At 33.0% G+C, this 27,405-nt stretch overlaps 1 protein-coding gene across 1 annotated transcript in view; it reads left to right on the forward strand.

The window, feature by feature from the left end:
- Nucleotides 1-2,382: 2,382 nt before the first annotated feature.
- Nucleotides 2,383-27,405, forward strand: part of LOC115883132 (abhydrolase domain-containing protein 2-like) — a gene marked incomplete at its 3' end in the record, with an annotated part of 34,039 nt that continues 9,016 nt past the window's right edge. Inside the window, 1 exon segment of the mRNA XM_030901443.1 lies at nt 2,383-2,704. Within this exon segment, the coding sequence (XP_030757303.1) occupies nt 2,550-2,704 (155 nt within the window).

Consider the following 27,405-nt stretch of genomic DNA (forward strand, 5'->3'; position numbering starts at 1 on the left):
ATAGTTCGGTATTAAAATAAAACATAAATAGCCAGAAATCGTAGTTAGTGACTTTTGCAATCGATTCTCCGCTTCAAAACATAGTTAGTGATTGAATTTGGTTGTTCGGATAAATGTTAGTTGGTGACTTTTGGCAGCAATGGGACGATATATAATCAAAAAGTAAGGAATTAAAAAACATTTTCACTAGTAAAGTAAAAAAGTGGGTTTCCATTTGAAAAAAAAATGATTTATGATAACTTATTAATCTATCAATTTCATGACAGCTACGGTCAATATTATATGACAAACAATTTAATTGTTGAAATAGATAGCCACATGTCTTCTCTTTATGTCACAGTGGCTGTGGTAATCACTAAATTTGACGTTTAGGCTATACAAATTTTAAAATAATAGATCTATACAAAGTCTCTCAAAGTCTAAACAACTTTATTTTGACAGGCAATTTTTTGCACCAAAAATTTTAAATATTTTTTTTTTCTCAAAAACGGTTAATGTTAGATAGAGTGTGTTTGACAAGAAAATTCATAAAATTTGATAGAGAATTTAAATATGTAATAAAAAATGGTGCTACTCATTTAAAATTAGAAAGTTGCTGTCAACTTCCAGTATTTCCGGAAGTGCCGCCATATTGAAAATATTTTTAATCGATAGATCTCATTGTGAAACAATGATGTGATAAAAATCATCTCCGATCTAGATATTATAGTTCTCTTTTAATGCACGCTCAGCCGGGGACACCCTGTATATGTAGCATAACTTCACAGGTCGCCTTTACAGAACGTTTGTAACTTTATAAATTCCCCACATCCAACGCCTTAAGGGCCTTAGCTATCAGTTGAAAAATAAATATTATTAATAAGAAATGTTTTTATTGACCTAATGGCGAAGGCGCTAGAAAAGTTAAAAATTAAAATAGTTCCATTTTTCACTAATTCTGCGACTTCTTCCTTGATGGACATGACAAGATAGAAGGTGTTAAAAGTAAATAGATTCAAACGTCTGTCAAATTTAAGATTTAATTACTTATTTAATTTGCTTTTTTCTATTTATTATAGATAGTTATATAGCTATTTGAAAATATTATTTTTAAAAATTACTTCGCCATAATGTCAAGAACAAGTCCAGAACACACACTTAATTCAGTATTTACTTGTTTTTACTATTTACTAAATACTATTTTAGTTTAGGTACATTTGTATCGCATAAAAAAATACAACACAACTTAAAGTGTGGTAAGATTCAGGTAATATAGGTATTTTATATTTGAACTTTTGATATAGGTACTTTTGCAAAATGCATTTTAAAACAGTTCAATAAGTTATAAGTTTAAAATTCTACTGCATATACAAATAATTTGTTCTAAAAACCTGATTTTTCTTAAAATTAAGAGCGAATATTAAATGTCTATTTTTAGAAATGAAAAGAAAAACTTTATTGTTATGGAATTTTTGAACTGCAATTAGCGTCCTTGAGACTCCGAGAATCGCCGATCTTCCAAAATCACGCCACACGAAAACAGCCGATAGATGCACGCCTTTCCCAATTCGACGTTGCCATAGTTATAAAGAAACCCCTAAACTTACAACAAATGTTACCTGATAATACAATAATTGAATACAACCAATGACTAAAGAATATAAGGACATGTAACGCCCCTGTACGGGCTGTAGTAGAATTTGTGACGTTAGACGCCATTCGTTTGATGCCAAACAGTGAGTCATCATCCAGTCACCAGCGACAATTTTAGCGATTTTTAATAGTTTGTTGTGTGTAGTGAACTTTGTATAAACTTTGTTACAATGGTGAATTGTGTAGCTTTCAAGTGTAAAAGCCATAGCGACAAGAAAGAGCCAGGAGTTACGTTTCATAGGTAAATAAACAGTCCACTCCAACTTTTTAGCGTTTTCTTATTGAATTCGATAATTATTCTTCAATTTCAATTAACATCTATATGTACTTGATATGTGCTATACGTCGATACTAGTTTTGTATCTTTTGTTAACATTTTAGTACGTTTTTTTCGTAATTAGTTAGGATGATACACCATAGGCGTAGTCAAAACAATTATCAAAAAATATAAATATTGCTTCAAACAGCTAGGTTAAGAAAAATATGTGCCACGGCACTGTTTGATGCCAGCGTCACAATTTGCTGTCGGGTGTTATTTGTCCTTGGATTCTTTAGTCATTGAATACAACTAACTTTTAAGGTCGCTTAATTTTGTCTCTCAAATATTAATAAGTATTTTGCAAATTGATCAAGTTACCAGAAAATGTTTAGAAGAAACAAAATACCGCACCAATTTTCAAACTTCTTTATTACTGTTCTTCATCGCTGCGACGAACCGGCAACGCTGCTAGTAAAATGTCAATAATAACATCTGTCAAAGCACAAAATGTTTTTTTAAATCAGTTTGTAAGGTATTCCGACTTATTTTTCCTCACAAATTGAATTAAAAAAGTGGTGCGTTATTAATTTTGTGTAGTAGTAATTAAAAACATTGATCGCTGCCAAGATTTGTGACACTGTGAAACGCTTTCGGGGCGATGTCGACCGCTTTATTGGCTGCTATAGCTGTTATTTTATGTATTTTGTTCAGGATTTTGAATGTGAATGCCCAGCCCCAAAAACCGGCGATATGGTGCTGTGATAACAAATTTTTGGACAATATTTTGAAGATCTCTCCATTATTAAACGATCCGTAAGTTTATTTTTCAAATTTAATTATTGTAGCAATCAGCTGTCTATCAATTCAAAGATATTAATTGCAACAGTTTCTAAATTGTTTACCAATTATATTGTAATATCATTAATAATGAAATATTGATTTATAATCATGTATAAACATTATATTTCAGTCTGTACAAATGTAAAGAAAACTGGACTGGACAAAATGTAAAAGAAAGTACCTTGTGTTATTATTCATAGCAATTGTCATGAGTCAGTGATAGAAACTTATTAAAATAGATTTACAATAACAAATAAGTAAAAGCATAGTTGTTATTAATATCTTTTTTGCTTTATTAATTGTTTCAACTCTGAAAGTATAGAATGCATACACTCGTATGTATTCGCTGACTGCAACTGACTACTGCCAAAAAACTGTATACGTAGTTACTGAAGTATACCATTCAATATTCTCTGCCACTTCTAAGTTTAGCAATCTATTTATAGTTCCAAACCAATATATTATTACAATTAATATGATTTCAGGAAAAGTTTGTATATTAAGACATTAAAAAGTTTTACATCTTAGGTACATTATTAAGGTATAACAATAATTAGGTTGAGAAAGCTAATGGCATTTGTATTTTGATTTATTTTTAGAACAAACTTATTTTTGAAAGTTAGCTTATTTTCTGTTATATGGAATGCACTCAAAAGAGTTTAAGATTCTGCATCAGTAGCAGATACGGGAGCAGATATTACAAAGAATAAAATACTTTGTGCAATAGGTCCAATATTTTTAATATGTTTTTTCTTAACAACTACTTTTATGGAATTGATCTTGCAATCATAATATGGGTATTAGCTTTTTATTTATCAAATGAAGTTATCAATATGTTCTATTTGTTATCAAATATCAAGGTAAAAGTAGTATGAAATTAGGATTTGTGTTTGTAGTTGTAACTTTCATTTGCAAAAGGAATTTTTATATAATTCATATATACATAGATGTACAATAGATCTATTTTTACAAATATATCAATTTGTAAGTCCTTGTCTCGATCCTTATCTGCAAAAGCTCTTTGCATAATAATTAGAATAAAAAAAAACATTGTTTATATTTGCACTTGTATTTGCATGTAAATTTATGCACACATTTTTAAAAAAATTGAGTAATTTTTCATATTTTTAAGAATATTTAATTTTTAAAACAAGTAATTCTAACTTTTGAAATTATAATTATTTTATCATTAAAAATTCAAATTACAATTGTGAAAAAATCAATATACTTACAGTATGTATGTACTTAATTAACCAACTACCCACTTATGAATTCCAGAAGTACCTACACCTAGGTACCTACCATATGATCAAGATAGCTTTGACCTTGACAGTCAAAAAAATTCTAATGTAATTTCTCATAAAAATTTTATGTATCAGACAAAGCATAGTTGATGATAAAATTTTTTGAAAAAAAAATTATACAAAGTCTCTACATACAGCACGAGAAGAGGCAAATTCGTCAGACAGCATCGGAAATTGACAGAAAAAAAAATACTTTTGAATTTTGAATAAGAACAACAGGCAACTGTCATTGTGGTATATCTTCTTGGACGGACTATACATATCTAACTGACTTATTAAAGTTTTGAATATTTTAATAACAACTGAATGTTTTCGCCAAAAAGTTTATTTTTGTATAATATTTTTTTTCCATTGGATGAATTGATATGCAATTTTCACTTTTTTATTGTTGATTGGAAGCAAACGCGTACTTTACAGGCGTTCACGTCATCAAGATCTAACATTGTGCCAAATTTTGACTTATTAAACGTATATAATATGTTTTAAATGTTACCTCTATGACGCAGTGAGTGTTACTTACATGACGAAATTTTATAAAGAACTGCTGGAAGTGTGTATTTTCTTTGCAATGATTGAAATGTATTTCTTGTTTTAGGTATTTACTTTTTTTTCTGCTGCTTTTTTATCACAATTTTGTACTATAAAATATATATTTTTGTTTTTAGAAAGTACTTAAGTGCTAAATCTGATTTTCTCTACATTTATAAAATCATTTTATTAGTCATTGTTTGCAATTTGTTGTATAATATATTATAGGTAATTGAAATAATATTCCGTTGTAGGTGTGTATTCTAAAAATAGCATGAGTCATTTATTACAACTATAGTGTTAAATTAATACAATTTAATACATTGGGACTATGATAAATATGTTTATATGTCTGAATATTTTTAAAGTACAAAGCACAGCCTTCTGTGGTACAAAGTATCAATATGTATAAATAATATTTGTTGTTATTTTTTGAAAATTGAGATTTTCAAATACTTATATTTATTTTTACTAAGATTATATTGTTACTAGCGTGTACCAGCGACTTCGTTCGCGTCGAATTAATCATTTGTAATGGTGATGATAAAGCAAAGCAAAAATTTTCATTAACAAACAAACTGGATAAAATTTTCTCACATTTATGTCAGCATGAGAAAAACAATATGGCGATATTATTATATAACTTATAACAATTGGTAATATTTGAGGGGTAGTTTCATCTCGTTGGAATTTGACTTTCGAAAAATCCGTTTACCAAAATTAAGCCTTTTACGTCAAGCAGTTTAAGCAGAATCGTGGTTAAGAAATTACCTAACTTTTTGGAACACCCTGTATGATTTTTTAAGAAATTCAAAATATATAAAAAATCAAATAAATTATGCTTGTCCAAGCGTTTTTCCGAAAAACTAACCGTTTTTTAAATAACAAATATTGTAATATTTGAGGGGCGTTTTCACCCTCTCGGAATTTGAAATTCGAGAAACCCCTCCTTATCGAACCTCTACACCCCACAGTCAATCCGTTTGCCAAAAATCAGCTTTAAACGTCAAGCAGTTTAAGCAGAATCGTGATTACTCAATGGTCATATTTTATGAAACACCCTATATAAATTTATAAAAAATCTTAAAATATGTAAAACAACAAAATAAAATATACGTGTTTAAGAGAATATACGTGTTTTTTCCGAAAAACTCACCGGTTTTTAAATAAAAAATATTTTAATATTTGAGGGATAGTTTCACCCCCTTAGAATTCGAGTTTCGAAAAATCCCTTCTTATTGAACCTCTACACCCTAAAGTCAATCTGTTTTCCAAAATCAGCTTTTTACGTCAAGCGCTTTAAGCAGGATCGTGATTAATCAATTTTTCGAAACACCCTGTATACAGATTTTATTTTTACAGATTTATTTTAGATTAAGAATCTAGTGATAATAATGATAATAATAATAATCTAGATAATAACGTATTGCAGTAGGGTAATGTCAAATAAAACAATATTAGAAACATCCTAAAAAGTGACAGCGGCCGACTAGATTTTTTCCTAAAAAAATTACAGCTGCCCACTAGATTCTTTATCTAAAAATGTTTTTTGTCCTGACATGTAATGCTTTACATTTTATTTTTTAATTTAAAATCGGTGAGTTTTATCAAAAAAACGTAAGAGATAAAAAAGTTTCTAAATAAACTAAACTATCAAAATTAATTTTTTTTGCATGTGTTTGATAAGATTTTTCTTTAAATTTCATTAACAGGAATGATAGGGGTAGTTTATTTAAACCCCTTCCACTCATTTTAAAAAAGTGAAAAAATTACCAAAAAGTGTGTTTTCATAACAGTAATGCTTCCGTAAAATTTCATTAGTCTATCTCTTTTCGTTTTCAAGATAAAAAATAAAAACATTATTTTTCCGCCATCTTTGTACCGCGATATCTCCCTAATAGTTGACTTTTGACCCAACGTTTATAAAGCAAACTACCCTTTATTTTGAACAAGGAATCACCCCCTGAAGTTTTTCGCATTTGTTTTGAAACACCCTGTATATTAGTATAGATTTACACATTACAATGGTCATGACAAATGTCATGATACAAATCTTAATTGTTTTTTAGAACCATATACGTGGTTCTTACAGCTTTTATTCGCTTATTTGCATCTTCTTCTGTCATTTTACACCTAAATCGATCATATCACGTAGAATATTTTGAATTGCATTACTTCTTTCTCCAATTTTATATTCTAGAATCTGAGTGTTCCATACACACCCATATTTTTCATATAAATTGACAAATGTAACGGTATTTTCGGGTGAACTTTCGTTTAGCTGAAGTCAGTTATTAGAAAAAAAATTGTCTTTAAAAAGCTACTGTGAACCACGGAAAACACAAATTTTCCTGCGGAATTGCGTAATTTCCAAATTTCGTACTTTAGAATAAGTGAAATCTGCTATAAAAAAATAGATTTTGCGTTTTATTTTTAATATTTTTCTGAACATATAAACACAAAAATTTTCCTGCGGAAATAAGCTGTTTGCATTTTCTAAGGATATTTATTAGACTTTAGAATAGCTGAAATCAGTTATTTTTGCCTTTTAGAAGCCTTCACGAATCAGGGGCGTAGATAGGTGTATGCTATGGGGGTGGTACTATGATTAAGTCGCAAAAAAAATCACCGTCGGAATTTTTTTGTCGAATTAAAACGACGGCGATTTTTTTGTCTTCAAAAAGATATAAAAACATAACACAAAAATTAAAATATAGATTTGTAAATAACATAAACAAAAATGAAACAACGACGTTTATTAGTTAATTTTCTATAAACTATAAAAAACTCTAAACTATCAAAAAAAAAACTATAAAAACTATAAGCTATAAATAAAACTACAAAACAAAATCAAGTTTTCTAGTACGCTGTTTGGAAAACCTATCAATAACAGCATCAACATTTATTTCAATATCTTTATGGATATTGATTAGAGTTAACCCCACTAATCTGTCCTGGCCAATAAGAACACTTTGTGTGCTTTTAATTAGGTCGAACATATTATAAACGATAAATCAACATAATTAAAAGCATACAAAGTGTTCTTATATCGGATTTTAATTAAAAAAAATCCTTTCATAGTCAATGACTATTTCAATTCTCGTATCTCGTCAAGCGTCAGGGGGGGATACTGTCCCCCAGTACTCCCCCCTTATCTACGCCCTTGTCACGAATTGAGGAAAATAAAAATGTTCCTGCGGAAATAAACTGTATCCATTTTCTGAGGAAATTTAATAGACTTTAGAATAGCTGAAATCAGTTATATAAATAATAAATATATTTTTGCCTTTTAGAAGCATTTACAAACTCAGAAAAAATTTACTGCGGAAATGCTTGATTTTCATTTTCCATTTGTTCCTTATTATATTATCGGGCCATGTAAAGTATAAGTACCCACGAATTTAGCAATTTTTTTTGGCAGAAAGTTCTATGGTTATAGAACAGTTTAAAAGAAAAAAAAAATCTTGGTTGGAGCACTTTTGAACCAAAAAAAATCATTTAAAAGTGTCTAAAATGCTAACCAATCGAATAATATTTATACAAAATCACCAGTTAATTATTAAAATATAAAAACCACAGCTTAACACCCTCCACAAAGAAAAACTAACCAAAGCAACCCAAATCCTAACCAATCTAATAATATTTTTTGCAAAATCACAGTTAATTATTAAAATATAAGAACCACAGCTTAACACCTTCCACAAAGAAAAGCTAACCAAAACAACCCAAATGCTAACCAATCTAATATTTTTGCAAACTCACCAGTTAATTATTAAAATATAAAAGAAAACTCCATGATCCAATGATTTTTTGTTTTGAATCAGCCCTATTTACGTAAAGCTTTAATAAAAAACAAGAATATGTGTATCATTCCGAGGTACTTGTAGTTTACAAGAACCTATATTATCTATTCTACAAGAATTATTGTTATTCCTCTGAGAGATGTTTTACCCCATCCCGCACCCCTTTTCGCTCCCGGGTCCCGTAAGCTTCTAAACTGAAAAATGTATGAAAAACAAAGTGTACAAAATGACATTGACACATTTCCGCAGGAATTTTTTTGTATTTCTTTGCTCGTAAAGGCTCGTATAAAACAAATATTAATTATAAGTTTTTTTTTCATGTAACTGATTTCGGCTATTCTAAAGTCAAAGCATTTTTTTATTTATAATAAAAATAAAAAATTTCCGCAAACACTTTTTTGTGTTTTTATGTTTAGAAAAATGTCTAAAACACACCCCGAAGACTAGTTTTGATGTAACAGATTTCGGCTAAACTAAAATCCGAAAAATGAAAATGACGCATTTCCGCAGGAAAATTTTTGTATATTTGTACTCCTAACGCCTTCTAGAACGCATATATAAAGTCATTTTTTATATAACAGATTTCAGCTAAACAAAAGTTAAACCGTGTTTTCTTCTGTCCACCTAGTTGCCGCCATTTTAAACACACCCCTTGAACGTCCAAAGTTAAACAATAGTCGACTGCGACTTGAATCAACTCACTTGATCAATTATTGACATGATTTATCGAGTTTATACGGTCATATTGCTGTCAAGTCAGTTGAGTAAAAGTGACTTGATCAACTCACTTGACTAGTGTAAAAGAGCCTTTAGATTGACAAGTTGATAGTTCTAAAAGAGTAATTTTTAGGCAGAATTGACAATTTGCTTGTCTAATGCCGGGGCCAGATCAAGGCGACAAAAAGTAAACACGATTTTGAGACAAAAACAAGACAAACGTGAGACAAATTGCCCACACCACAATGACAAAAGTACAACAAAGTCAAAAGTTTAGTTGATGCGAATGATTTTTATTAAACACTAGCGTGTACCAGCGACTTCGTTCGCGTCGAATTAATCATTTGTAATGGTGATGATAAAGCAAAGCAAGAATTTCCATTAAAATACAAACTGGATAAAACTTTCTCACATTTATGTCAGCATGAGAAAAAACAATATGGCGATATTATTATATAACTTTGTAATATTTGAGGGGTAGTTTCATCTCGTTGGAATTTGACTTTCGAAAAATCCGTTTGCCAAAAATAAGCTTTTTACGTCAAGCAGTTTAAGCAGAATCGTGGTTAAGAAATTATCCAACTTTTGGAACACCCTGTATAATTTTTTAAAAAGTCTTAAAATATGTAAAACAACAAAATAAAATATACGTGTTTAAGAGTTTTTCCGAAAAACTCACCGGTTTTTAAATAAAAAATATTTTAATATTTGAGGGATAGTTTCACCTCCTTAGAATTCGAGTTTCGAAAAATCCCTTCTTATCGAACCTCTACACCATAAAGGCAATCTGTTTTCAAAAAATCAGCTTTTCAAGCGTCAAGCGCTTTAAGCAGGATCGTGATTAATCAATGACCAGATTTTTCGGAACATCCTGTATACATTTTTAAAAAATCTTAAAATATGTAAAAAAACAAAATAAAATATACGTGTTTAAGCGTTTTTTCGGAAACTTGACCGTTTTTGAAATAGAATTAGAATTTAGAATAAGTGGGAGGGGGGTTAATCTCTGCGACCTTAGAGATCTATTGTGTCCCCCTTTCTTGAGTTATACCTCATCATACAGTCCCAGGACTTTCTACGGAGACCCGTGTCCCTCACAGTCGAGGAGCTACGACCCAGGCCGGATAGACGAAACGGTAGCTTGTGTCGCCTGTTGGGTTTAAAGATCGCGCACACTATACCTACACGGACCAGTACGGACCAGCACAGCACGAACCTGCATCCTGCATGACGTCGCACACTTTACCGCTACAGACCAGCAACATAAGCGAGAGTTTCGAAAAAAGTACAGTTGTCAAGGCTCAACTACTAGAGCGTGCAACATAGAAGTATTGAAAATGAGTAGTTCAGAGGAAGAAATTATTATTTTAGCCATGTTGTGTGAAGAAGAGGAGGAAGAGAAGGAAGCTAAGAAAAAAAGAAGATTTTGGGTTCACCCTATAAATCAAAAGAGAAAGCAATATGGCGAATTTCATTATTTGTTTCCTGAATTAAAAAGATTCGAAGAAAAGTTTTTCCAATATTTTCGAATGTCACAAATCAAATTTAATTATTTTTTTTTGCTATCGACTCCCATATTGCATCTTTTCTTTCTTGGTCTCTATATATAAAATGCTTGGCTCGTATCGCACAGCTCTGGATACTTTTGTACCAGTAAAATAAGCTTTTCTTCATTCATATTTAAAACGATTTAAAGGTTCGAACAAAAATAAACGAAATCTAACCTACATCATGCGACTTGAGCCAGCTAGCGTCCTCGAAATACTGACGAACCCTTCAATATTTGCATGTTTGTGGAGGTGTGCAGAAGTGTCTAGTCCTAGCAGTCAACTATTAAGCTTGACCAATCAGGTTGGTTAGCGTGGTTATTTGGAGTGTGTTAATTCATTTGTGTTTGTCAAAAACTCTAACGTGATTGGTCGGGCTTAACAGTTGCCTGCTAGGGCTAGACACAAGTGAGGTGTGCTGGTTCGCCGTGCGCACATTAGGTCGGACCAGCACGACCAGGCATAAATATTGCCGGTCATATTTGTCCCTGACCGACACGACTTGTTTTGACGGTCGTGGCTTGTGGCGGTACGTGTTGGTACTGGTCTAGTGTGCTCTACTCTATTAATTAACACGGTCACCTTCACCGGTAGATTTTACTGGTCTGGTCCGTGCCGGTCCGTGTAGGTATAGTGTGCGCGATCTTTTAGAGGTAGGAGGTAGGCTCCCGACCCTTGGAGGAGGTGGTAGCTTGTATGCCACTTGCGGAGGATGGTCTCACGCAAGTGTCAGCCACCTCTCCTGTAGTTCTCTTTGGTTTGGCCCCTTGGAACTTTCATTGTTACTGTTCCCAGTGTCGCTAGGGGGTTTCCCCACAGCTTCACCTGGTGATGTTTTTATTACTATTATTACCAGATCTCTCTAGTGTTCCTATGAGTCGCTAGGGACAGTCGGTCCACTTCTACAGAGCCTCGCATGTAGAAGTAAGAGGTAAAATACAATGGGGTGCCCCCCGGTGCCCCAAGGTTGAGGCTGTCCGTAGCCCCGCCCGGTATCGTTATATGTCTTGGTGCAATTCCCTGGCCACGACACTACAGTCAGGGACAAGACGATGAGTGAGATGCTTCTTAGACCAAGCCAAGTGCTAGAGGGGATTCCCCCCAGCACCTGACCAGGAGCTTCCCCACCAACGACAAGGTCTTGCATCTCCTAGGGGAAGGTTTGGTTGTTTTGAAATAACAAATATTGTAATATTTGAGGGGTGGTTTCACCCTCTTGGAACAGGAATTTCGAAAAATCTTTTCTTATCGAACCTCTACACCCTAGAACCAACCTGTATGCCAAAATTGACCTTCTTACGTTGAGTGATTTGAGCAGGATCGTGATTAATCAGTATGTCAGTCACTTAAGGATTTTATATACAGAGTGGCCCATCGAAAACGTTCCGCAAGGCATAATGGCCAGGGTAATTTTTTTTTTCAGAAAATTCAAAAACACGTCAATTTTGTTTGTGAGGGGGACAATTTTTATTTCTAGATGTTTACGCATTTTTTCACTTGCCACAAGGTTGAACGATCAGGTGCGGTAGTTGCTAGATAGCTGTTCTGTGACTTATGCGTTGAAGTTCTTCTCAATATCGTTAAACTTTTTAACAATTATGGTGCACTCACTTGCAGAAAAAGTGGAAATAATCGAACTTTAGGCTCTAATAGGAACTTTAAGTTCCACCCGTACAAAATTCAGTTGGTACAAGACCTCAAAGAAGACGATTTTGATCGTCGCTTGCAATTTTGTGAAACTGTGAGTGAACGAGTGGCGAATGATAATAATTTCCTATTTAATGTGTGTTTTTCGGATGAGTGTACTTTCTTTTTGAACGGTGTAGTTAATCGGCATAACTGTCCGTACTGGGCTGAGGGGTTTTTCACGAGGTGCACACACAAAACCCTCAGAAATTGAACGTGTGGGCTGGTATTTTTGGAAATTCTATTTTAGGTCAGTTTAACGATATTGAGAAGAACTTCAACGCACAGGTCACAGAACAGCTATCTAGCAACTGCCGCACCTGATCGTTCAACCTGGTGGCAAGTGAAAAAATGCGTAAACATCTAGAAATAATAAGAAAAAACAGGAAATTGGTCGAAGGAATTTATCCTTATCATTTACTCTGATAAATGTTTAAATAAACTTTTCAAATTTCAATCCTTCATATTTTCTCAATGACTCGCCCGATTTTCAAAAACGAAGCGGGAAAGTATAGAGAATAAAAAGCCCTTTTCATTGCGGTACCACTTGACCCCCCTTCCCATTTGAAAAAAGTTGGGGGATGACACCCTCGCTTAGATGGTTGAAGATTTTGCAATCATTTTTGGGGCAAAAATTGTCCCCATCACAAACAAAATTGACGTGTTTTTGGATTTTTTGAAAAAAAAATATCCTGGCCGTTATGCCTTGCGGAACGTTTTCGATGGGCCACCCTGTATTAGTATAGATATGTGATTTCACTGGTCTCCTACTGTTGGCAGCACACGCCATCCACACTGCGCCGACAACTTGTCGCAAAATATACGAACAAAACATAGACACTTTGATCTTTACCGACTCGAGACGGGACATTGAAGTCTCCGAATTTTGAAACAAAACAACAATGTCTATGTCGACGGAATATTGGTACTACCTGAAAATTTGGAGATCTGCTGTGGAAAAGTAAATTCTCCGAGAAATTCTCCAAAAATTTTTTTCTCAAACACTATGCGATGTGGCGTTTTTTACAAGAGACAAAAAATGTAGTAAATACTAGAGGGACCATTTTACGAAAAGAAAATTTGTCGTCGGTGGAGTCGGAAAATATTTATACTAAAATTTATGTAGGGGTGGGGGTAGTTTTACTTTTCCCGCATATTTTCTTGATTTATTGATTTATGTGAAAGTCAAATGTTAAAGCACTTAGCAAAACATAGACATCCAAAATCTCATTCAAATTGGAATGTCAGTTCTTAAATATTCTTAGTTTGATGCCCCTTGAGAAGCACTTTTTGTATAGAAGTAAATTATGACCAATGAACTTATTTTTGATACAACAATACGTAGTAGCTCTATGACAAACGGAATAATGTAGTATTGAGTAATAAGAAGGGATTGAAGAGCGAAAATTTTTGCCCAGCAGTCAAAGCGACCATACCATGTTCTTGAAGTATAGACTACATGCTTAAACCAATAATACGGAACAGGGATCGGAGTGTTTGGGGCCGAGAGCTAATTACTCCGAACCATCGGGCACTTAGTTTTAAAGCTACACTGATATATGTATTAATATATCAGAGTAACTTTAATAAAACATAAGAATATATATATTTTACAGTTTATTAAATATAAATTTTGACTACAAGGTAGAAAGTAAATCACAATATTTGATAAAACTTATAAGTATACCATTTTTACAGTTAATAAATAATAAAACTATTTCTGACTATGATATTTAACATTTAGATAGATAGAATATTAAAAAAAACATACCGCTATTTGCAGACGCAGGCCCAAATTCAATAAAAACCAAAATTTTTCCTGCGAAAATCGGGCTTTTTTCACAGAAAAGGTATTTTTTCATTTATCAACAATCATTGTCAAGTTGACAATATACAGGGTGTTTTCTAATTAGTCTAAAAAATTGTGGTGTGATTCCTCATAAAGTACTTCCTTTCTGATCTACAGGGTGCTAAAAATTAAAAAAAATCGATATTTTGTTTAAAATAAATGGTACACTACTGCTTTTTTAAAGAAAATATATTTTTTTCTTGACTGGTCATCCTTTTTCAACAAAATTGATCTTTTGAGTTTTTCTTGTTCATCAAACGGTTGCCGAGAAAAAAATAAATATACTTATTAAGAGCCCGCCTTAAGCCGTTTTCTAACGATTTTTTACCCTGTATATGCATATCACAGGCAACCAAATAAACTAGTAACCTCTAAAAATTATTTTTCGTACCACTAGCGACATACCGTGTTTTTAGTGAGTACTAAATTATTTTATCAAAATTTCACCATATAAGTTTCCAGGCAATGGTAGTAGCTCTATGTCCACGGAATATTGGGACACCCTGTATATTTGTATAAAGGTACCTATTGAGATACAAGAAGTGTAGGTAATTTAGTAGGTACTTATTTTGGATTAGTTTGTTCCTAGAATATCATAAGATTTTTTAATCCCTAAATATAAGGAAATGACTGATGACAAAGGAAAAAAGTATTGTACCTATATCTTGGTATACAGGTACTGAGGAAGTACGTATTTTGGGATTAGTTGGTTCCTAGACAGGTGCTCGGTGGCTTAGAGGTACAGCTCTCGTCTACCAATCTAAACGTTGGATTTGGGATTCACAATCCTGGGGTAATAATAGGCGGTTGAAGCATAGTGCTAGCCACTTTACCTTCCTTGTATACCGAACGGCTCTAGCATAGCAAGCTGTACTCCCTTGCTACTCCCAAGGCGTTAAACGCTATTAGTGGGGTCGGATAGCTCTGAAAGTCATAAAAATATTTCAGTTCTGGCGGCGAACTTGAATTTTTGGATATGGATAGTACATCTACCAAGCATCAAAAAACGCCCCAGACCCCAAAATTTTGGGACCCCCCACCACTAGTATGACGTCATAAAAGCGGGGGTCAAAAAAACGGCTCTCTTAGGCATAGAAATACTATTTTTTTCTGTAAAAATCCATTTTAATTTTATTTTCTATACTAAAATAATTTATTTGAAAATATTTTCAACTGTTTTTAATTATATGGCTACCATTTTGTTACATAATCTCTGAAATTTACTACACATTTCTGAAATTTCGAGTTTGATATCAATTTTTAGGTTTTTCGGGTCAAAAAATTTAGTGATGATATTAAAATTTTAATACGATACTATATAATACAACTAGATGCTATCCCAAACAACCCCTCAAAATTTTTCTTTTATACATCCCTTCTCCAACACCCCCCTATACACCAAAATTTACAACGAATTGATTTGGTATTTGATAGGTATAGCTCTGACTCATTGAAAGCTGACACACGCCAATCAAGAGGAATAGGGGAACGATATACGAGTTACACCTTCCACAATAATTCCAAAAAATATAACGAATTTTTACGAGTAGATGAAAACAAACAGCAGTTATTTAGCTTTTTGGCAAAACAGCTAACAAGCGAAAATTTTATTGGAAAAACAATAGTTTGTACGCTCGAAGAATCAGTAATATCTTCTTCAGCAGAATTGGATCTTTCAGATATTTTGCCATCGTCGCATGAAGAAGCAGACGGTCGCCTTCTGCATGCTAAACATGCAGTCGATAATGGCCACAACTGCGTCACCATTCGAACGGTGGATTCAGATGTTCTTGTCATTGCAGTATTAACATTTTTCAAAATTAAAAACATTCAACAACTCTGGATTGATTTTGGAACTGGGATACATCAAAGATTAATTTAGCATCAATGGCTTATGTTCCCAGTTTTCACAGGAGACTTGCAGATATCTACCAATATTTCATTCTATAACAGGTTGCGGTTGCGATACTGTGTCATCATTCTGTGGGGTGGGCAAGAAAGGAGCTTGGAAGGTTTGGATAGCAGATCCTAATGTTAATTCGGCTTTGAACAACTGCTTATGGGAAGAGATCCAGATGAAGATATTTTGCGTACTATGGAAAGATTTGTGGTTCTATTATATGATGCGACATCACCCTTGAGTACTGTTAACGAGTGTAGACGTTTCTTTTTCATAAAAAATAGGACAATTGCGAATATACCTCCAACGCAAAATGCTTTGATTGAACATATCAAGCGAGCCAGTCTACAAGCCCTTATATGGAACAACTGCTTGGAAAAAGACTTTCAAGCTCCATTGCCTGATAATTGGGGATGGCAAAAAACTAACGACGGATTTCAGCCATTGTGATCTACCATTCCAGATGTTGTGAAAAGCTGTGAGGAACTAACCGCTTGTAGCTGCAAACAACGGTGTTCAGCATGTAAATGTGTAAAAAACGGTCTTCGGTGTACACATCTGTGTGCATGTGAAGGACATTGTTCTGAAAACGATTGAAATTGAAGAATGTTAGCTTATTTTTAATTTTCAAGTCGTTTTTATTCATACGTTTGATGAACTAAAATATTATGAACATAAATAGAAATTTATATTTTAGTATAACGGTTGGTGCATAAGGGGGTGCTGGGGAAGGGATGTATAAAAGAAAAATTTTGAGGAGTTGTTTGGGGTAGCATCTAGTTGTAAATGTGTCGTATTGAATTTTAATATCATATCTAAATTTGTCGACCACAAAAACCTATAAATTTTTAAAATTTTGACATTTAATGTCAAAATTTTGACATTTATATAACAAGATGGCGGCCATATAATTAAAAACAGTTGAAAATATTTTCAAATAAGTTGTTTTAGTATAAAAAATAAAATTAAAATGGGTTTTGAAAAAAAAGTTTTTATATGCCTAAAAGCCGTTTTTTTGACCACCGTTTTAATGACGTCATACCGGTGGTGGGCGGCCCCAAAATTTTGGGGTCTGGGGCGTTTTTTGATGCTTGGTATATGTACTATCCATATCCAAAAATTCAAATTCGCCGCCAGCACTGAAATATTTTTATGCTATCCGACCTCACTCTATTATACGGGAGCTATTATTATGGTTCCTAGAATAACATAGATTCTTTAGATAGTCCTATAAAAGGAAATAACTGGTAAAAATGGCAAATAGTTGAAATTTTCTTTGGAATATTTTGATTTTTTAAAATTATAGTATGGCTTTAAGTTTTAATCAACCGCTATTTATTTTTTAATCCTTTATATTTGGACATTTATCGATATCTTTATCAATAGTATCAGCTAGCAGTACATATTTTTATTAATGTAAATGATGTAAATAAATGATTACGTATAAAATTACAATAAAAATAAAACAGTACAAACAAACATTATGTATTAGAAAGTTATTATATTCAAAACAATCGTGGACGTTAACAATACACAACCTGATAACTTCTAATTAACATGACACGTTTATTATAATGTAAATTATAACATGATAATCCACTCAAATTTGGTAATTAGAAAACAATAAAATGTGCATGGTACCTACAGGGTGTTCCAAAAAACATGTGTCATCTCTGGTGGGGAGATTCGGAGAGTTCTCACATAAAAATAAGATATTTTTCATATAAACATAGGTCCGATTCTGTTTTGTTTCGTAGCTGCAGGGTGGTAAAGACTTAATAATCTTTCGATTTATTATTATTTTCTTCGTATAGCACACATCAAGTACATATATCAGAAAAACAATTATCGAATTCAATAAGAAAACTAAGAAAACGATAAAAAGTTCGAACGGACTGTTTGTTTATTAATGTAAACGAAACTCCTGGCTCTTTCTTATCGCTGCTGCTTTTACACTTGAAAGACTTTACAACAACTAATCACCATTGTAATAAAGTTTATACAAAGTTCACTACACACAAACTATTGAAAATCGCTAAAATTGTCGCTGGTAACCAGATGATGACTCATTGTTTGCCATCAAAAGAATGGCGTCTAAGGTCACAAATTCTGCTGCAGCCCGTATATGGGCGTTACATCTCCTTATATTCTTCGCATCTCCTTATATATCGCACTCAAATAATATTGAAATCGTGGCTATGTCACAGTTTTTAAGTAATTTTCGATTTTACTAATGCAGTTATTCATACTACAAACTTCTCAGATACGAAGTTTGTGTGTAACGCTGTTTCGGGTAGTAAAAATTGAGCGAAAAAGAACCCGAACCGGGCGTCGCGTTGTATTGTGACAATTTCAAATGTTAATAAAATTGCCGAAAAAAAATTAAGACGTAAAGAAGGGCGTAATAGCGCTGTTGTTGGGTGCAGTAACATTCAATACAACTCTCCCGGAACAACATTTTATAGCTTTCCAGTTTTCTCACACCGATGCGATGTGATAAAAAGCAAATTCTCCGATGGTAGCAGCACTGGCGGAGAATGCACCAAGCCTATGCATGTTAATGATTTCTGTCTTTTGGTAAGAAGCAATATTACTGCTAATCTCTTTAGAGAGCATTAACGAATAAGTGAAACATTATAATTTCTTTATTGAAATATTTAGATTTGCTATTTTTCCAAGCATTTTTCTGCTCTCATGTAGAAGAAGGATGTAGAATGTATAGGAGGGGGATTAATCATCGCGACCTTACAGATCTATTGTGTGTCCCCTGTTCTTCAGTTATAAGTGATAACTCATCATACAGTCTCAGAGCTTTGACAAAAGCCAGTATCTGGGACAGTTTTCCAGAGGTTAGTTCTCCATCTCCGATATCAGTCGTGCAAACTTCATGGCATCAATGATTGTTGTCTCGTCACACCCAGTGATGAGGTGTTATGATGTTTCCCTATTTTCCCCACAGAATCTGCATTCGCCGTTGTCTCTTAGCTTCAATCTATTGATGTGTTCGTTGAGGAGACAGTGTCCTGTAAAAAACCCAGTGACAATCCGAAGATTTTCATTTCACAAGGAAAATTTTTGATTTTTCTCGGTTGTATGTTCTGAGAAATTTATTCGAGTGTCTTAAACCGGTGGAGAATTCCCATTCGTTACGGATGGAGGTTCCAGGTTCTTGAGTTCCGCTTTAAGTTGGTTTTCACTTGGGAAACAGAACGGTTCTGGTCCAGTTAGTGCAGTGTCCGCTCCTTTTCTAGCTAGATAGTTCGCTTTTTCATTGCTTTCTATCCCTTGGTGAGCTAGTACCCAGAGTAGGAAGACTTTATTTTTATTTTCTCTGCTTAATTTATTCAGCTTCTCGAGGCATTGTTTGACCTAACTTCGAATTGATGAGAGGCTATTTCTTTTTTCCGAAAGTTCCTATCTAAGATAAGTTGTATGCATCTTTCAATAGCGCAGATTTCTGCCCGAGGGATGCTGGGGTAGGTGCCCATTGGTTCGGGGTATTTAGTTTTCGGCCTAAATATTCCTACCCATGCCCATGTCCCTGCTTTGGTTTTGGAAGCATCAGTACAAGTATACCACGTTATAGTATACGTTATAGTTACTCTTTTGCCTACTGATAAAACGTTTCTCTCTTCCAGGAGTTTAATTTTCCTTTTGAGGGTATTCCAAGTCCCTGAGCTGACAATTCTCTCAGTACTGTTTCCGTCAATGACCATTCTAATATATACTCCCATAGAACGTATAGTAATGAAGGAAATGTTATGAAAAGGAAGAATAAAATGTATGTTTTTATTTGATAAATATTCAAAATCGTTAAAGTCAAAAGTCAGTTAAAATAATTTAGCAACTATTATATTATCCTGTAATTTTCCGATCATCTATGATTCGATTACTTACCCTTCAAATTTCAGATTTCGAACTCTAGACCAAATGGAAAAGATGACTCATTTTAGCATATTTTAACTGACTTCATTAATCCATCGGCCTAGAAATTATATAGGAAAAATAATTAAAATATTTAAAAATAGCTTTAAGTTATTTTTAAATGTATCCTGTTATAATAATAAAAGTCCTAGTCATAATAAAAATTTAGATCTGGTGCCCTAGCCTGGTGGCCTATCCCATCTACCAGAGTGGTTGATATCTGTGCTTAAAAGTCCTGCACATTCGTAGCCAAATGGACAATCATCATGCTGAAATAGTATTTGTTATCGACAGGGTTGGGCAACGACACGTAGAAAATTAATTTTCTACGTATATATGTAGAAAAATGTGTATTAAGTGTCGAAAATGTAGAATATTAAGTAATGTGTAAAAATCCGAGTACACGTTCAAAATTACTTTTGTATATTTAATGCTTTTTTTTCCGCTTATAGGTCTCCTCTAGGTAATTTCTTTAAATTCTATAAGTAAGTAGTAAATCGACTCTAATCGATTTGAATCTCGATCTGAATACTATTAGATTTTTATACTATTTAATCTAAAGAGCGTAGAAAAAGTCTGATTTTACAACTTTCGGTTGTTTTTTTTTTAAATTTTACCAAAGAACCCTGGTTTTATAAACCAAATAAATATAATAATAATTGTAGTTAGTAGTTCGTAGTTCTTGTTTTTATCATTATGTTAGGTGTTATAATCTTTTTCCTGTTCTGTTTGAGTTTTACTATTGAGAAGTAGTTTTTGTTAAATCGAAATCATACTAATCTCTCCAACGAATCACAAGTCACTGTTGGATTCTCCCGATGGGCCAAAATTATTCCCATATAACGATATTTTTATTTTATTTTGGACTTAATATGATTCTTTTTGTATTTTTGGACATATTGGCTTACTACACGACTAAGTAAAATTAAAAATCTAAGTGCAACTAGGCTGTTATTATAATTTTATTTCATAATGATTGAAAATCAACACAAACAAATTTTATTTTAAACAGAAAATATTGAAAACAATTTTAATTATTATATTGCCTAGCCGTATTGCCTCCTCGAGCCAAAATGCAAGCTGTGAGACGACGTGGCATGCCCTCAATTAAGTTGTCCAGAAGATGTTGACGAATAGCTTCCCATGTTTCGCGCGCAGCAATTTTCAATTCATTTAAAGTACGGGGGGATCATTCCTTTTGGGAATATGGCGTTTTAGCATGTCCCAAGCATGCTCGATCACATTCATATCTGGAGACGGTGGCCACCACAGTTTTCTTATACCCTCCATGTCCATGTAAACAAATTCATCCCCCACTGCCCCGTTACGAAATGGACGCACAATAGGCTCTAAAACGTCTCTAAGATATGAGGCACCTGTCATTGTGCCCTCAATAAAAACAAGAGGAGTTCTATCTCCGTGCATTATACCTGCCCATACCATAATCTGTTCAAGCGTCTTCGTCTTCCAGATGCTCTCCAGACCAAAGTTCGTCGCGAGTCTGACACTAGGCCTATTTTTGTTTCATCACTGAACATAACCAAATCCCAATTAGGTCCATTTGCTCTCATCTCCTCAGCCCATCGTAGTCGCGTAATTTTGTGCTGTAAATTAAGCTTCGGAACTCGTAGAGGCCTCCTTAAATATAATCCTCTGTCACGAAGTCATCCATCATGCTATGGTCTTTCTTGAAACATTTAAGGATGATTCACAGTACACCGGACCGTGCCCGAGCCGGGCGCGTTCCGTGAAGTAGACACCGAGTCACGTCCGATCCTTCTGTATATGCTACACCGAGTTGATAACGGGGTTCGTATTAGTTCCGAATATATTAGAAAACACAGCCCCATAGACACACGAAGATTTAATACGAGCAATGCCAAAGTTCTCGCAATTGGAAATGGTACCAATTGCAGTTGATGAATAAAGAACAACACCTACAGGGGAAACACCTGCTCAAAGGAAAATATGAAGGACCTATCCTCTTCATTACATCCTTTCATTGTCCAGTTTTACGCCTGTCGTCAAATACTGCTGTAAGATTCAGTAATACTTACTACAGACATGATAAAAAGTGTACTTTGTTTATATCATGACTGCAGATTGCAGTCGGGGCACCAGGAAAAGTACATTCAGGCTTTCCGCAACGTGGCGGGAACGGAGCGGATCCGAGAAAGAAATGTACGCCGACATTTCTGGGACGGGGCACGGACAAGTTCCGGCGAAGCTCGGATCGTGCTCGGCCTGGCATGAATGTATATGTGTAAAGAACACTTGACAATGTTTGGCCGTGTCTTCACCGACACACGGCTCGGACCCGTTACGGTGTAGCGTGAAGCATCCTTTACTCCTTCAAGGCGACCTAACTCATTTTTAATAGCAGTACTAGAAAACAGGGGATTGCGTCGTGCAATTAGGGATATTTGACGGTCTTGCACAGCAGTAGTAACTATCTTTCTACCTCTTCCAGGCCGGTCTGTAAACCTCGTTTGTCTCCCTGATTTTTTTTAATATTCTCGAAACATCGCTTTGGTTAACTCCTGCAATTTCAACTATTGCAACTTGCCGGTAGCCCTGTTGAGACAGTGTTACTATTCAGACTCTATTTAACTGTGAAATAATGTTTCTAGGCATTTTAAGGCCAAAACAATGGTCAAATTTCTTCTGAAACCCAAGAGACCACAAATCGAAATGTGCAAGAATTTGTAATAATATTGGGTCTGAACGATAAACATTGTTTACCATATCCATTTTAACAAACAAATATTTATTACAGATTATCAAAGCTGTGATGTATAAAAAAAGATTCTTTAAATTCCTTTCCGTATCGATATATGCAATTATTTTGGCCATGTGTGTATTTCAAATAATATAAAAATTCATGGTTAAGGTTTTATAACATATTATTATCCATTTGTTAAATAATAAATAACAATTATTAGAGTTATTGTTGTTAATTTACTTGTACTAATTGTGTTAAAGTATTTAAAACAAATATAAACGCAAAAAATGACTTTCAATATACCTACATAACTAATTTTCTACATATGGATAAAGTTTCATATCAATTCTTTTTGTTCAGTGGTAGCCAAGATACAGGTTTATCTTAGCTTTGTTGAAATAATCTATTCCAAAACTATAATTATTGGAAATCACCTTAATTTTAGACAAGGTCAGAAACGTTAACATCGGTTTAAAAGACTATTTTAGATTTATAATATCCGCTATATGTAAATTGTAGACGAAGAAGATTATAATTTACTAGTTGAAGCCTGGCGCATCCGCCACGACATCGACATCAGGAAAAAAAATACTTTTTATTTTTTTTAATTGAAAATTAAAAATGAAAAACAAAAAATCCGGCGACGACAGTTTTTAGAAGAGCCAATTAGCTATCTTTCATTAAAAAAAAAACAACTTTCTAGAGTAAGTCGTTACTTCAGTAGAGACGACACAGATAAACATTAGCATTTTATATACATATGTAGATATGTCGTTAAATACCATATGATCACAATATAGGAATAGTAGCCTACAATAAGTGGCAGATTGTTATCAGACGGTTATCATTTATTTGACATTTTTCTTAAATTAATCATAGAAAAGATCAAATATGTGCAATTACTTTAACTTTTATTAAAGTCGCTAAAAATGAATTTGAAATGCTAATTTTTAGCATTTTTTCTGTGGAACTTGTCATATTGTTTGGATAATTTGGTAACAAATTGGCTATGACAGAGATGCTCAGATTTGTAAATTCCAATCTAATTAAATGTTGATCGATCTATATGAAATGATTACGATAATTTTATGTTTGTTGGGACTTATTACTAAAAAATCTTAAAGGATTATTTTGTTTAAGCTTTATTTGTTTAATGTATTATTAGTGGCTCGTTAAATTACACTTACTAACTATATAAACAATCTGTATTAGAATAAAGATAAATGTAAAATTTGTTATTGAGAGGTCTAGTAGAAAATTTCTCTTAATTTACTATTTAATATTGTTTATAGTACTACGAATTTTTGTTACTGCATTGTAAATAATAACCTCGTTAATAACGTTAACTGCATAAATACATGTAATTAAACAGTTATTATGATATTGCGTTTTTGAATTGTTTATGTATTTTGTCTTTTTTTTATCAAGCATTTTCAAAAACTAGAGATTGTAAAATAATGTCATTTTATAGTAAGCAGCAGATGAAAAATGATAATTATATGAAAACGGTAAATTATTAAATAGGTCTCGCAATAGGTAATTCATGATATTTTCACTTTATTTTCAATATAATGAAAACTAATTTCTAATTCCAAGTACCAACCATGGCTATTTACCAGTGGCGTGCAGTACCATTTACAGTAGGGTAGGCAACAGAATCAAAAATATGAAAAAAAACCTAAAAAAACGTATGTATTACATAATATATATGTACAATGTACGTATATAAAATTTACTGCCTAACGTATTTTAACTTTAAACTCAAACAAAAGAAAATTCAAATAACAGCAAATAAATTTAATTATTTGTAGATGCAAAAAGAATAATCTATCTATTATTCAATCATTATTTCTTCCCGATAGGCGACTCAACGACTGGCGAATTAGCTAAAACCATAGATTTAGGAAGAACAGATATCACATTGTGCATTTTAACCCGATCAAACAATCGGAGGTTGAATACGTACTGTAAAAACCAACTGAGATAGAGAAGGCGACATTGCCACATCTCAAATTTGCGCCTATCTACTTAGTTTGATTTGCAGAAAAGGTGACTTTAAAATCTTCACCGGATATCAATAAATCTCAATTTCTTAATTAAATTAATAGTTTATTTTTAAAGCAGCATGTGTAATAATATGTTATTAACCAGAGCAGTGGCGGATACAGAGGGGGGCCCATGGGGCCCGGGCCACCCCTAAAATCTGTAAATTGTGTTAAATATTAGGCTTTTGGGTTAAAAACGGCGCCCTAAAAAGCATATTCTACATTACATTTTATTTTGAGCCCCCCACCCCCCTAAAATAAATTCCTGTATCCGCCCCTGAACCAGAGGATATATGCGTTACTATTAAAGGACATGTTTACTGTTTAATGTGCTGAAAGGTCTAGAACTATTGGCAACGTCGCTGCTAGTCTTCCAGAATGAAAATGAGCCGTCCGTCCCACCACTCCTCGCGACGGGCCTTGGTCCGTTATAGCTTACTACGTTTAGCTTACGGTGTGTTTGAAGTAGTAGTAGTACATAGGTGTACATAGGTTGTACATTGGGCGTCCCACAAGGGAGCCCCTTACAATTAAAATAATTTCTAATTATATTAGTTGAATTTTGATCTATTAAAACAAGAACGTAGTAGCCGGCAATTGAATTATAATTCGTTTCAATTACTACCGAACTGTTGTAGATCATAACAAATTTGAATATAAACGTTGCATATTTGAAACTTTATTATAAGCCTGAAAGTGACATTTTTTTTCTTAAAATTGCGTCATATTTTGGTCATTATATACGATATTCTAAAGGAATTTTGCTCTACAAATAAACAAAGGTGTTTACCCGACCTTTTTTACATTTTACTGCTTTATTATATCTGCCCCTTCGGCCTTGTTTAGACAATTTTTTACCACCGTACAAATACTCTAGAGTTATTTGTACGGTGTGTTTACTTTTTTTTATAGAATGGGACGAACTGTAAATAATTTTTAAGCTACTAGTTTTATACATACCTATATACAGAGTGACCCAGGCCTCCAAAAAAGCTTTTTACCTATTACGTTTTTGGTTTGTGATTTTTATTTCAATTTTTTACATAAGATGGGAGCCATTGTAACGCACATTTTCAAAATATTTTTGTCAACATACAGGGTGATTCAAACCGCAATACATATGCTTAATACAGTTCATGAAGATTGAGACATTTAACTAAAATTTGATTGTCTGATGAAGCTACCTTTAAAAGTAATGGTTAGTAAATAAACGTAATATTCATTATTATGCGACAGAAATCACATTCTGTAGCACACAGATTTGATACTTTTAATGATAAATGCCTTCTATTGAGAGACTAAAAGGTAATTGCCTCGTATCAGAGCCATCATAATACAAGAAGAAGACCGAAAGTCAAATCTTGTATTATATTTAAAAAAACACAATTTTCTCATTAAATATTGATTTTAGGTATAGGAAGTTATTAATAATAATATTAATAATAACTTCCTATACCTAAAAAAATACCTAAAAAATTAAACAACTATTACATAGTACTTCACAGGAAGCTATCGATTGCGAACTAACTAAATCGTTACTAATTACTAATTTTGAATAGTTCTTTTTAAGATCAAAAAAGGTAAAACTAAATCTAAACTATCATTTGAGATTAAACGGGAAGTTCTAAATAATGTTGCCTATTCTAAACAAGAAAATTTATTTATAAGTTTTATAACTTCTCTAATTAAATTTGGACGAAAAGAATATTTCTGTTTGCTGTAGGTAATTTTCTCAGGGAAAATACGTAAATAAAAATGACTTTTTAAGTCAAAAAAAGTCAAAAGGACAGGTTATTTCAAAAAAGGACAGGTGGCAACCCTAGGTATTTCTGGAATGGAAATTTAATGGCAAATCTACAACTTTAGTTTGAAAATATGTTCCGGCCCCCTATGTTTACAAAAATGTCTAAAATGTGCTTTACCATTGCTTCCATATTCTGAAAAAAAAATTGAAAGGAAAGTCACCAACCACAAACCTAATATAGAACTGTTTCAGAAACTTGAGTCACCCTGTAAATATTCAAAAGTAACTGACAGTTTATATAGAAGTAACTGAAAGTTTAAATTGAAAATCGACGTTGGAGCGATTTTCGAAAACTACCTACTAACGTTTCAACATAAGTATATATGGGATATTAATTATATTATTATATTAGACCTTATTACAAAACTCATCTGACGAAAAAGTGTTAATGTAGTATATTAATATGGAGTAAAAATTTTACTAATTACTTTAATTTTACTTTACTAATTAAATTCCTTCCAAAAAACGATACGCCATTGGCCATTAGAACAATCCAAATGCGCCTAGTTGCCGGGGTCGGAAATTTTAGACTTCTCTGTCTCTTCTCTCCTTGTTTGACACATTGGAATGTTTGATACACTTCCAACGAGTAGTTATGAATGAGATATTCGGTCTATCTTTATAATGTCTTTGGCTAAAACAATAACCGTACACAATATTGCCAGATTGCCAATTTCCACTGCCTAATAGATTTTATGTACCAAAATGATTTTACAGTCAAATAAAATAATAAATGAAATCATTTGGAAACAAATACAGATGACAGACAAGCAAATTTCTCATTTGCTACATAATACAAATCTTTCTAAAACACAGTTATTTAAAATTCATCAATCATATAAAAT

This window comes from Sitophilus oryzae, unplaced genomic scaffold, assembly GCF_002938485.1.
Source record: "Sitophilus oryzae breed Bouriz unplaced genomic scaffold, Soryzae_2.0 scaffold_1816_pilon_pilon, whole genome shotgun sequence".
Lineage (NCBI taxonomy): Eukaryota > Metazoa > Arthropoda > Insecta > Coleoptera > Curculionidae > Sitophilus > Sitophilus oryzae.